The sequence below is a fragment of the Tupaia chinensis genome, unplaced genomic scaffold, assembly GCF_000334495.1.
Source record: "Tupaia chinensis unplaced genomic scaffold, TupChi_1.0 Scaffold000099_1, whole genome shotgun sequence".
NCBI lineage: Eukaryota > Metazoa > Chordata > Mammalia > Scandentia > Tupaiidae > Tupaia > Tupaia belangeri.
Genome location: NW_006159563.1, coordinates 3,590,484 through 3,603,086, shown reverse-complemented (window position 1 = coordinate 3,603,086; position 12,603 = coordinate 3,590,484). Strand labels below are relative to the sequence as shown.

The 12,603-nt window shown below is 42.1% G+C and overlaps 1 protein-coding gene across 1 annotated transcript in view; it reads left to right on the top strand.

Annotated features, from left to right (window-relative positions):
- RASGRF2 (Ras protein specific guanine nucleotide releasing factor 2) overlaps window positions 1–12,603 on the top strand; it is a 289,250-nt gene that overhangs the window by 175,323 nt on the left and 101,324 nt on the right. Inside the window, 3 exon segments of the mRNA XM_006143501.3 lie at window positions 2,106–2,354; window positions 2,994–3,382; window positions 11,969–12,094. Of these exon segments, the coding sequence (XP_006143563.1) occupies window positions 2,106–2,354; window positions 2,994–3,382; window positions 11,969–12,094 (764 nt within the window).

The window sequence follows — 12,603 nt, the reverse complement described above, 5'->3', positions numbered from 1 at the left end:
AGGGAAAGAACCTAAGATTTTCAGAGCTAAACAAACAAACAAAAATCCTATTGTAACTATGTCTTGTTACCGAGACAGCGTCACTTTGTAATCACTCACTTCTTTTTAAAACTTTTACCAGTGTTAATAGATGATTTGTGCTTGATCTCTCGAGATTGCCTTTTTAAGTGTTTACCAAAAAGAAGTTGCTATTATCATAGGAGGCTTAAAAATGCATTATATCTTTCTCGAGAGTCCCTTAGGAAATAAAGTAAGCTCCTATTCAGTGTAATAAAAGAAAATTAAATCATTTCGTAATATTTAATTTCCTTTCCTTACTTAAAATGAAAATGCAATCACAATTTTGAAGGACAGCAGCGTAATGTTTTAGTCAGTTTTATTTTAATTTCATGCTGCCTGCAACATATTTTTTCTCCTAGTGTTTTGAATACACTAATTATAGTTAGAAGATGCAAAGCTCCAAACTACGATTAGAATGAAAATCATAACACTTAGGTGAAAATATTCCTTGAGATGGTATACAGACTAAGGAAAAAAGGTGGGGAAAAAAGTTTAGCCATCTGCAGGAATGATTGGTAGATTCATAAGTGTCTCAGGTCTTTTTACAAAGGAGAAAATTAAGAACCAGAAAAGTGAAATGGTTGAGGGTCCCAGAGTAGAAGAAAGAGCCATGCCATTTTCAAGGTCTCGAAAAATGCCCCTGTGTGTTCTGTGATTAGTCATGCGACAATGTTAGCAGGCCACCCTGAGCCAGTAGGGGTAAGCTGCTCATTTCAAATGCTCTTTCAGGCCTGCCGATGAAGTGCTTCTGCCTGCGATGAGCATGTGTTAGTCTGGGAAGATTCCAAGAGCAAGCTAAAAATGCTATTGATTCATTTTTATCCAAAAGAAAATAAATATATAATTTAAAATCCCTCAAAGTGCTGAGAGAGATAATTAAGGGCACTCACAATAAGCCAACTGATTTTTAGCAAACAATTGGCTCCCCAAAAACCACTGGCCCTGCAGCACATCCTTTAATCAAGTGGTGAAATCCAGACCTTCATCGATTGCCTGCTCCAAGAAGCTGCAGTGAGGGGGAGCGAGGTTCTCAGAAGGGAAGCAAAGGCTGCCTGTGGTCTTACTGGTCGACCTGAAGAAGCTGCTGTGCGAAGGCTGCAGGGCAGGGGGCTGAGGACCACCAGATGGGGCTTTTACAGAATGTTAAAAGCAGAGTCTTGCAGGGGACCAGTGGTGGGTATACTGTTCAGGAGAATGTGTTTCCCCCATTATTTTTTGCTTTTAATGAAGACATTTGTGATACTGCATAATACTGAAAATGTAATGAAAACATAATATGTCACATTTAACAATTTATGGGTTGAATTGAATTCGGACAATGTTTAGCCTTGAACACATTAATATTCCAGGAAGAGCAAAATAAGTAAATTAGACATCCAATTCAAGAAGTAAGAAAAAGAACAAGAAACTAAACTGTAGGAAATTGTAGAAAGGAAATAATTAAGATAAGAACAGACAGTAATAAATTAAAATATAGAAGAACAATAGAATTGATAGATCAAAGAACGGTTTTTAGAGAAAAAATTACCTAATCACAGAACATGTTAGTTTACTCAAGAATAAAAAGAAGCACGAATATACAAAATTAAAAGTGAGAAAAAAGAAACAACTATGGCTATTACAGGGCTCTCTGTGTCTCTTCTGGATTGGGGGCTAGAGGCTTGGTCACCTTTTAAGCATATTGCTGACATTCATCCTTAATGGCATAAGCCATGCTTTCTTTCCCTCCTAAAGAGGGCTTTGGCTTCACATTCCTAATACAACATGATCAAACTGGAGAGAGAAGGAATCCACTGAGTGAAATGAATTATTATTACCTCCTCCACAATTAACTTTGACCTTCCTAAATTACAATGGCACACTTGAGTTCCCCCAGCCCTGCCTTGTCATACGTCTGTGTGTCCTGTCAACACACTCATGTCTCCATCTGCCATCAGGTGCAATGGGAAGTCCACACGCAAGTGTGTGTTTACAAATACTGAAATACAAGGCTGAGAAAGGAGCCTCCTCCCGGTTTTGCTATCATGTTCCTGTCTTATGCGTAGGTCTGATGCCCGTCTTCATAAAGATGACACTGACATTTGCTTCAGTAAAACCCTCAACTCCTGCAAAGTGCCCCAGATTCGTTATGCCAGTGTGGAGCGCCTCTTGGAGCGGCTGACAGACTTGCGGTTTCTTAGTATTGATTTCCTCAACACCTTTCTGCACACCTATCGGATCTTCACTACGGCTGCAGTGGTGCTGGCCAAGCTTTCTGACATATACAAGAGACCTTTCACCTCCATCCCTGTCAGGTATGTCCAGATTTGACTGTCAAGAGAGTATGGCTCTCCTGGTTCTTGGATCACCCGTGCAGAAGAGAAGCACCACTCTGCAAAGCAGCTCCTAGGGCATTGTCGGCCTTTGAACTTCCCATGGCCACCAGCAGAGGGTGATAAGCAGAGGTCACAGAAGGTTACCTAGGGAAGGCGTTGGGAACCCCAAAGTCTCCAAGTGGCCTTTGCTTTGTGATTATTTGGAACTATTTGGAACTTGGCTATTGTTTTAGGCCTTAAAAAATTTTTTTTGACAATTGTACATTTCAAACTTTAATATTCCTAAGAATCAGCCAGGGCAGGGGGGCATGTCCTGTTAAATTGCAGGCTCTGGTTTGGTAGGTCTGGAGTGGAGCCTGAGTTCTGCCTGTTTAATAGGCTCCCCAGAGACTCCAGTGCTGCTGGTTTTTATTAGCAAGGGATTAGACAATGCCTAAAACGGCCTGTGTTTCTTTGGCAAATGTGAGTATACATGTAGCATTTAGATGAAGGAAAATCTAGCAAGAAAAGTATGATATCATAGCCTTCAAACGAAGGGAGCATGTACTTGAATGACATCAGGGGAATTCATTATTTCCTTGGTTACAGTCTGTTCATAGCTTTTGCTCTTATTTTTAGGTCATTGGAATTGTTTTTTGCTACCAGTCAGAATAACAGAGGTGAACATTTGGTAGATGGAAAATCGCCACGTCTATGTCGCAAATTCTCTTCCCCACCACCGCTGGCTGTGTCCAGAACATCCTCCCCAGTGAGGACCAGAAAGCTGTCCTTGACTTCTCCCTTGAACTCAAGGATAGGAGCACTGGACCTGACTACTTCCTCGTCATCCAGCACTCCTACCACCACCTATAGCCCTGCTGCATCCCCACCACCCCACAGCAGTAAAGTACCATTGGACCTTAGCAGAGGCCTCTCTTCTCCAGAACAAAGCCCGGGATCTGTAGAAGAGAATGTAGATAATCCCCGTGTGGATCTGTGTAACAAGCTAAAACGAAGTATCCAAAGAGGTATTATCTAGCATATTTACGTGATTATACCCCACATTTGCTGGTCACCTGTTCCCCCACCATTCCTCCATAACCCTAGTTCCCTTCCTTTGCAACTTTCCTACTTAAGCATAGAAAGTAGAATGAATACAGTGGCTATTAGAAAATTCCTATAGTTTCCTCTAGCCCTGTGGAACAGAGAGCAAGGTGAGTTATCCTTAAGCCCTTAGAGTAAAAGGCTAATGGTTTTCTATGAAAGAATAGCCTATCTGAATGGTATTACTAGAAGGTTCTTGGAATTTGGGTAAGATAGTTGGCTATGGAGCTCAGCAAGATACATTGCACAGAGATAGACTTTGGACAACCTCATCTGTGGGCTCTAATCTCAGAGCTTTCTCCTCCACCCATGTTTGCTTCAAACACTATATTGCTTCCAGCCTTGCCCTGCTGCAAGTGACCAAGCCTAGAAGCACTGAAATGACTTCATTAGTGTAGTTATGAAGGTAATGCTCCATGTTACAACTGAGTTTTAGGATGAAAAATCAAAGACAGTGGTCATTATCCATGACACAGTCAAATGGTTTTGAAAATGTGGATTAGGCAGCATGGTTTCCTGCTTCAATTCTCCAGTGACTACATCACACCGTGAATGAAGTGTATTCTTTCCCCCCAAAGCTTTAGATGCTATGAGACTTAGATCTTGCCTCCCTTGCCCATCCCTGCTGCTGCCATGCTTCCTCACCTACTAGACTATAGTCACAAATATTTCCTTTTTGTGTATCATAAACATGTCAGTCACTCCTGCCTCAGGGCCTTTGCACTTGTTCTCCTCTCTGTCAGGACAGTCTTTCCCTGGATAACCTCCATGAGATTGGTGATCTTGTCTGTCTTGTTCACCTTGTATCTTCGGTGCCTTGGCCAGGCCTGGCAGTTAGTATATTTTTGCTGAATGAATGATCAAAGGAAAACTCTCAGTGGACTAGTTAAGGGGCCTTTGGTGCTTCACCTGGTGCAATGAGAGGGTTGGAGGAGGTAGTCCTAGTTGTTTTCAAAATCTAGTGTTTCAGGCCAGCCAGAGGCATGGTGGTTAAGGCAACTGGATTCCAAAGGCCAGTTTGAACCCTGGGCCCTGTGGCTTGAAAAACATGTTGGGTACATGTGTGTGTGTGTGTGTGTGTGTGTGTGTACCCAAAATTCTGAGAGGAGAATGGAGGAGAAGGAATTGTAGTGTGACCAGCCTCCCTAGGGGATGATTTCTCACTTTCCCACTTTCTTTGTCTTTCTCTTGCAAATGTATGTGCCCCTATAGCAAATTAAAAACAAACAAACAAAAATCCAGTGTTTTGAATGGGAAAAAAAAAATGGTTTCACTGTGAAATTATCAAAGAGCTTTTTTTTTTTGTGGTTGAGAGGTTTTTGCTATAGGGTGCATGTGCTTGCCAGAAAGATAGAGAGAGACAGAGAGACAGAAAGCAAAAAATACCCTCCAGCAGGGATGGCCACACCACAGTCCCCACTCCTTCATTTTTCTCTTGGGATCTTGGGCATGCACGCACGCACGCACACGCACCCAGTGTGAGTTTAAGCCACCAGGTCCAGACTCGAACCGCAGTTGACTACATGGAAGTCCAGGGACATAGCCGTTATGCCATCTGCTGCTCCCATCAAAGAGCTTTTTAAAAACTGCACAATAATTAATTTATTGATCAATAACATAGTAGAAACTGGGCAATAAATCTGACGAAGTGTCCAGATTTCAAAGCGTTATCACCCATATAGAGGCACAGACCCTGTATTTGCTACTTGCTTGAAGCCTATCTGTGCTCTGTAGCTCCGATCATTTAAATAACTTCCTGAGTGAAGTACTTAATGGAATTTTAACAGTAGTGGTTGTCATCATTAAAAGTAGCACCCTTTTTAACAAGAAATTCTCTAAATTGACAAGTTAGCAACTAAGGAGGAGGAGAGGGAAGATAATTAAAAAGTCATTAGAACAACAAGCATTAGCAAAATTATGATGGGTTCTTCTTGGGAATAACGAGGCAGTGCACAGGTCACCAAGGGTGCCTGGGGTTCCATCCAGCTCCAGTGCCTGGAAGCCTCCAGAGACAGAACGACTTGGGCTTCAAATCTTGCCTCTGGAGCACAGTGACCTGAGAAATACAGGAGTCTTCCAGAAAATGGGATGTTCTTTCTCCTCCTTTATTGGTTTCGCTAAACAGGAGAGGAGAAGTCTGGATTCTCATGTTCTTTGGAGCTCAGAGAGCTTTAGGAGCAAAGTATTTCAACGTCAGACATTAGTGGCTCCGAAGCTATGGATTCACTGCTCCTGGGGCTGAGATAAGGACATAGTAGTGTCTACTCGGGAGTCATTGAGTGAGACTCTTCTCAGTGCAGGGCACTGAATGCTGTAGATCCATGACGGTAGAATATGGTAAGTAGGACGGGACCCTCATCCCTCATACTCTAGTTATGTGGCTAATGTAGATGCAGCGTAACTATAAGGGAGGCGGTACGAAAGGTGTAGAAAGAGTGCTCCAGAAGATTGAAAGCAGGGGAGGTATATCCTGGTGAGCAGAATAGGGAAGTTTTCACCATGAACCAAGAATGATGTATCTGTGGACTAGAGAGAGAAGACAGGGCAACCTCTAGGCACAGAGAGTATACGAGCCAAGGGCTAAGTGATAACCACCCAAGGTGGATGCCATTTCTGAGAATAGGGGACATCATTGCTTTTGTCTTGTTCTGAGGCCACTAGGGGCAGCCCTGTAGGCAGAACTCTTTACTAGGGCCATCTAGCATCAAATAAACTTAAAAACAACAGCTCTCCTAAAGAGTCCTTCTTTTTCTCCTTCTTTTTACCACTCTTAAGTGTATAGGGTTAAGTACATACACATTGTTGTACAACACATCTCTAGAACTTTTTCATTCTGCAAAAGTGAAATCCTACACCCCTCCATTTCCTCCTCCCCTTACTCCCTGGATAGCCTCATTATATCATTATACTTCCTTTTCTATCAGTTTGACTGCTTTACCTATCTCATTTAGTGGAATCCCATAGCATTTGGCTTATTTCACTGACCATAATGCCCTCCAGTTTGACCATGTTAGAGATGTGATAGGAATTTTTTCTTTCTTTTTTTTTTTTTTTAAGACTGAGTAATATTTTGTTATATGTATATACCACACATTCTTTCTTCATTTATTTGGTGAGGGACATTTTGGTTGCTTTCACTTCTTGGTTATTGTGAATAGTGCTATACACATGTGTGTGCAAATATCTCTTCGAGATCTTGCTTTCAATTATTTTGGATATATATATCCAGGAGTATTATTGCTGTATCATATGGTATTCTGTTTTTCATTTTGAGGAAACTCCATATTGATTAACATAGTGACTGCATCATTTTGCATTCCTATCAACAGAGCACAAGGGTTCCATATGCTCACCAGCACTTGTTACTTTTTTTTTTTATTTTGGAGAGGTTTTTGCTATAGGTTGTATGTGCTTGCCAAAGAGACAGAGAGCGACAGAGCTACAGAAAGCGAGAAATCACCCCCCAGGGAGGATGTCCAGGCTGCAATCCCTTCTCCCCCATTTTCATCTTGGGATTCTGGGCATGCACACACATGCACCCGGCATGCATTTTAAGCCACCAGGTCTGGGACTTGAACTGTGATAGATTAAGTGGGAGTCCATTGTGCCATCTGCTGGTCCCACTTTTATTTTTAATGGTGGCCATCTGAAAGGGTATAAGGGGAGAATATTTCTTTCTTTCTTTTTTTTTTTTTAAATTTCCCAGAGATTGCATTTTACTGTGGCTAAGGCCTAGTTGTATGGATATTATTTTTTTTTTCTTTTATAGAAAAGCAACAGCAAAATATACCCCTTTCTAGATTACAGTCTAAAAGTAGGTCATAGTTCTGGATGTCCTTAGTCAAGTTACCCATTGACCTCCCTGATTAAGTGTGTACTGTGTTAACTTGGGCACAGAGTATTCCACTTAGGTCACCAACTTCCTAGTTCTGGTTTTCAAAGCCCAAGCCAGAGTGTACAGCCATCGTCCAATGCCATGTCATAAAACCTACTTGGCTGCTATCTAAGGATGGAGTAGAAATCAATAGTTTTTCTCCTAAGGAAATAAACTCAAAGAATATTACTTGTGGGATCTATTAGTCTGTTTTGTACTGATAAAGCAGTATACCTAAGACTAGATAATTTATAATGAGCAGAAATTTATAATGAGCAGTTCTAAAGACTAAGAAGTCCAAGATCATGCACCACTATCTGATGAGGGCCTTCTTGATGCATCATCATGTGGTGGAAAGCATCATGTGAGGGAGGGAGTGAGGGAAGGGTGCTGAACTCACCGTTTTATAAGGAACCTGCTCCTTCAATGATGAACTCATTTCTGTGACAATGGCATTAATCACAAGGGCTGACTGAATCACCTTTTAGAGTCCTACCTCTCAGCATTATTTTAGTGAAGATAAAGGTTCCAGAATGTGAACTTTGGGAGACACATTCAAAGCATAGCACAAAAAGACCAAAATAAAGAAACAGAACTGGATCAAACTCCCGGGGGTGAACACTGACAAAAGACTGTGAAGACCTGTCAGTACAGACATAAACAGAGGCGGATCCTTGGGGACACAGTTGCAGCTCCTGGAGAGCTCTGTCATATGGTGCGTGCATGTGTGTCACATCAGCTTTGGTCATTATAGCGTGGGGCCAGTAGATGGAGAGGGCTCGTGAACAAGATGTGGCAGAAATATTAGGTTCTCTCTCACTTCAGAGAATTGGCTAAAAGTGAAGGCTTAATGCCTCTATTTCTTACTAGATCTCCCCAAAACAAATGATTTAGAGTTAATTTTTTTCTAGATTTAGTTTATTCACATGGTTCATAGGTTAGAAACATTATTTTGTAGTTCCAGGTCACTATAAATGCTGAGCTCTGCTCTCTGAGCATGATGAGGAATGTCTAGATTATGTCTGGGTAGGGCTCATGGCATTTTATGAAGCCCAGAGAGCCACCTCTCCTCCAGAGATAACAGCACCTCTGCTGTCTGGGTATCTTAGTGGCATTCACTCACCAGTGCATCCCCCTCAGCTCTCAGTCTTTTCATGACCCCTCTGTTAATCTTCTCATTGAGCACTTTGTTCCTGGACACTTCTATGTATCTTTATTTCTTTTCCCTTTCTGTAGCTGTCTCCTAATTTCATTTAATGTATTCATTTTCCACCTTATACCTAAAAATAGTAAGGTGGTAATTCAAAGAGATACATCGTATGACCGACCGGGTTAAAAATAAAATATGTAAGGACATTGGGCAGTGGAAAGAAAGGGAGAAAAGTGATGTGAGGCCAAAGCTATCGTTAGTGAAAAAATGAGTACTGTGTATCTCTCTAAAGTTTTCAGAGTCCCTGTGACTTCGATCCTGAGCTTCTCAGCTGACAGAATAAAAACAAGAGTGTAATCAATTATATGAGTCATATGGAAAGCTAGAAATACTGGTTGTGTAGGCACCTCTTTTCTGGCTATTGAGAACAATTTGAGAAGAATTGACCTTACAGATCTTCATAAAGGAAGCACTGTGACTGGAAAGCTTAGAATTAAGACTAATTTTCATGGTCTCTCTAGCATTTTTCTGAATAAATGAAACAGGGATCATAGATTGTGTTCTGTCTTTTGCATTGGTGTGTAGGCATTATTAGTCATGAATAGTTTTAGGAAAGTCTTATCAGGCTGCAAGTTCAATGCCTGTGTGCATGCACACGCATGTGCACACATGCATGTGATATCTGTAGAAGCCAAAGTTGCTGCTGTGTTTGTTCTGCTGTCTTGTCTTGAAGGGAGATGTTGGTCTGTCTTTAATTTGAAAGATGTCTGTGCATGCTTCACATGATGTTAATGCTTGAAACAGTTGGCAAACTTGGGTAAGAATCTTGTGCCAAGAGTTTATACTCTATTCTCTGCTCTTCACTTTGGGATCCAGCCCCACACAATCTTATCACATAATATTATTACGAGTTTTGCCCATTACATGCATACTGAGGCCATTGGCTGTGCTCATTGCCATTCAGTTAGACATTTCCAGGGTAGGCTCTTTGAAAAATGCTAGTGGCCTTTGTCCAGTTGTATTGTCATTGCAGTGATAATGCTAGCCTCGCAATATTTTCTGGCAAGAGAATGTCACATGACATGAAGGGATAGAAGAACTAGGAAACAGGAATAGGAAATAGCCCCCCAAATGATTGAGACAATGAACTGCTTAGGGGGAAAAAGTGCAATTTAATGTTCCTCCAACCCAGTCCTCAAATCTGTTCCATGCTTCCCCAACATTCACTAGTGTTCACCCTTCTTTTTATATTTTTTGGAGAGATTTCTGCTATAGGGCATGTGTGCTTGCCAAAGAGAGAGAGAGAGAGAAAATGAAAAATCATGCACCACCACCACCACCCCAGGGTGATTCCACAATCCCTTCTCCTCCATTCTCTCTGGGTTTTGGACACACATGCACACGTGCCCGGCGTGAGTTTTAAGACATCAGGTCCAGGGTGCGAACTGTGGTTGTCTACGTGGGAATCCAGCAACATAACCATTAGGCCATCTGCTGGTTCCAGTGTCCTCCTTTCTTATTACCAGGCAGCTCCTACTTTCTTCCAGTGTAGGTGCTTCTAAAAAGCCTGACTCAGATGTACAGATTCTACCTGATGATGAGTTCCCGATAAAAATTAATTCCCAGGGCAGATAAGAAGAGCCCAGGGCTGCCCACTGCAGTTGAGCCCCTTCCCGGTTGGTGACCGCTCAGGCCACAGCCGCCTGATGCTGCAGTGCAGCCCGCAGCACTAGTGTCTGTTTCTATGTTCTCAGTTTGAAAATTGCCTGCCTGTGGGCTGAAAGTGCTCCTGATTTTAGCATTTGTTTTGAGCCCACATCTGCCCACTCATCCTGCAGGCAAAGCTGTTTGCATGGAGCTTGATTGAAAGTGAACATGCCAGAAGGAAGTGCTACCCCCAACCCCGCTTCCAACCCCCTGCTCCACACTGGCTTAGTTTCTTCTCTCTGTAGGTGCCTGCTGGCTTGCTGCATCATTTTGCACTTTCCTCCTTCAGCACTTCCTGTCCAGCTCTCTCACTGGAACGGTTTGGGGTTCTGTGTAATTGCTGACTAATGATTTTCTCATTTTCCCAAGATGAATGAATGTTTGAATCAGACCAAGGGCATGTATTTGGTATTCTGCTTGCTCTGACAGAGCAGATGCCTTCCATTACTGCATTTTAAGGGAGTTATTTAGAAAATAATAAAACTGACAGCTAAGCACTGATTTTTTTTTTTTTGTCTGCATCGTGCATCATTGCCAGCTTTACTGTAATTATGCCATTCAAGGAAAGATTCTAAACATTTCCCTTCCCTGGCCTTTTTATGTTTCAAAAGAGCGATGTTACGGTCCTATTTCCAAATGGGTAGATCACATGCAAGTGTAAAAATGGCTATATATAAGTCATTAGGGATTTTGTGGTTCGTTGAATGGAATATTGAATGGAAAGCAAACGGGAGTAGTTCTGCTGACAGGGGTCATGTCAAATGAGTGGCGATGACACCAAAGTTTCATGTGTTAATGAAAAGCCCCACGGGGGTGACATAGAAAAATTGTTGGCAATTTATTAAATGTTTATAATTCCTTTTCTTTGAGAGAACATACACAAAGTTGTAGTTTTATTTGGTTAATAAATCACCGGGTATAGCAATGTCTCTAGCAATCACCTATGTGACCTGAGAATGATGTGTCTTTTATTTTATTTTGGAGATCTTAGCAGCAGCAAAGAGGCACAAAGTTTCTTACACTCTCCCAGTTCATTTAAAACATTTCCACTTGCTTATCTGTCCCTTTGTCTCAGAGCTCCCAGTAGAACTTTCTGGCAGGATGCATGCTCTGTGTCTGTGCTGCCCGGTACTACAGCCATAAGCCCCATGTGGCTACTGAGCATTTGAAACTCGGCTTGTGCAAGTGGAGAACCGAAAGTCATGGCACTTGAGTTAGCGCAAATTCACACAGCCACACGTTCAATGTGCTGCCATCTTGAGCAGTGCAGCTGTCGGTCTTGAGGAGCCCACAGGGCTTCCTGCGTGAGATAAGGGCTGGCGGTTGGGGTGAGCATGTTGATAGAGATTCAAACTTTACTTGGCTTAAGGAGTAACCCAGGCAGGGAACTAATGAAGTCTGATCCTAATCTGATTTGCAATCTGGAAAAGTTCCTCATTCCCCACTACAAGAAAGCAAAACCATTCTGGTAGGCAAGGGATCCACTGCCTTCCACTTGGTTTTTTAATATCTGCCGTTGCATTGGACTGAAGGGGCTGTCCAGAGTCAGCCAGACTCAAGGGGGTTAGCAAGACAAAGTTAGAAAAGGTCCATATTTAGGTTTAGCATCAGTAGCATGCTCTGAGGAGTAACTTGATTGCATATTACAACACTAAAAAATGGAGACTAATACGGCATGCTTGTTATCTATAATGAACTTTTGTGTTTCCATGCTTGATACTGACAAGAAGCTCTTGTTCTAACGGCCTGGTTGTTAAAACGCATGATGTTTTTAAGCAGCAGTCCTAGAGTCTACACCAGTGGACCGAACAGGAGTGGAAAGCTCCCCTGCAGTGGATGCCACAGAACTTTCACCTTGCAGATCCCCCTCAACTCCCCGGCACCTCCGCTATCGCCAGCCTGGAGGTGAGCACTCGGAAAGGGATTCAGAAGTGCAAAAGTGAAGAATGACTCCTAGCTTCTGAACCTTTCCTTTACTTTACTGTTTCACTTTAAAAGTTTCGTAACTTTTTAATCCAGTTACAAAAATTAATCGGAAATGACTTACTATAGGACCGAGTCATGGAAAAAATAAATGATAAGAAAATGTCATCAGTCTCACCAATATTTGTTCGAGTCCATCATTGTGTTGGATAATGCATGGAGTAATGTGAATCAAAAGGCCTGTCTTCAGATGATGACTAGTTTTACAATCTCAGTGCTGGTTTCACCAAATTGTTTCCAGACTCTGCCAGTCCCAGTGCAGCTTCATCTGGGACACCATGGTTTGAGGGGAGGGACCTATTAGTAATATTATTTTGTCTAACATAAGATCCAGTTGCACAGGCCTCGGTCATCATTATAACTAGCGGCCGAAACTGGTACAGCTTCTTCTTCTTCTTTTTTTTTTTTTTTTTTTTTTTGGGGGGTTTCTC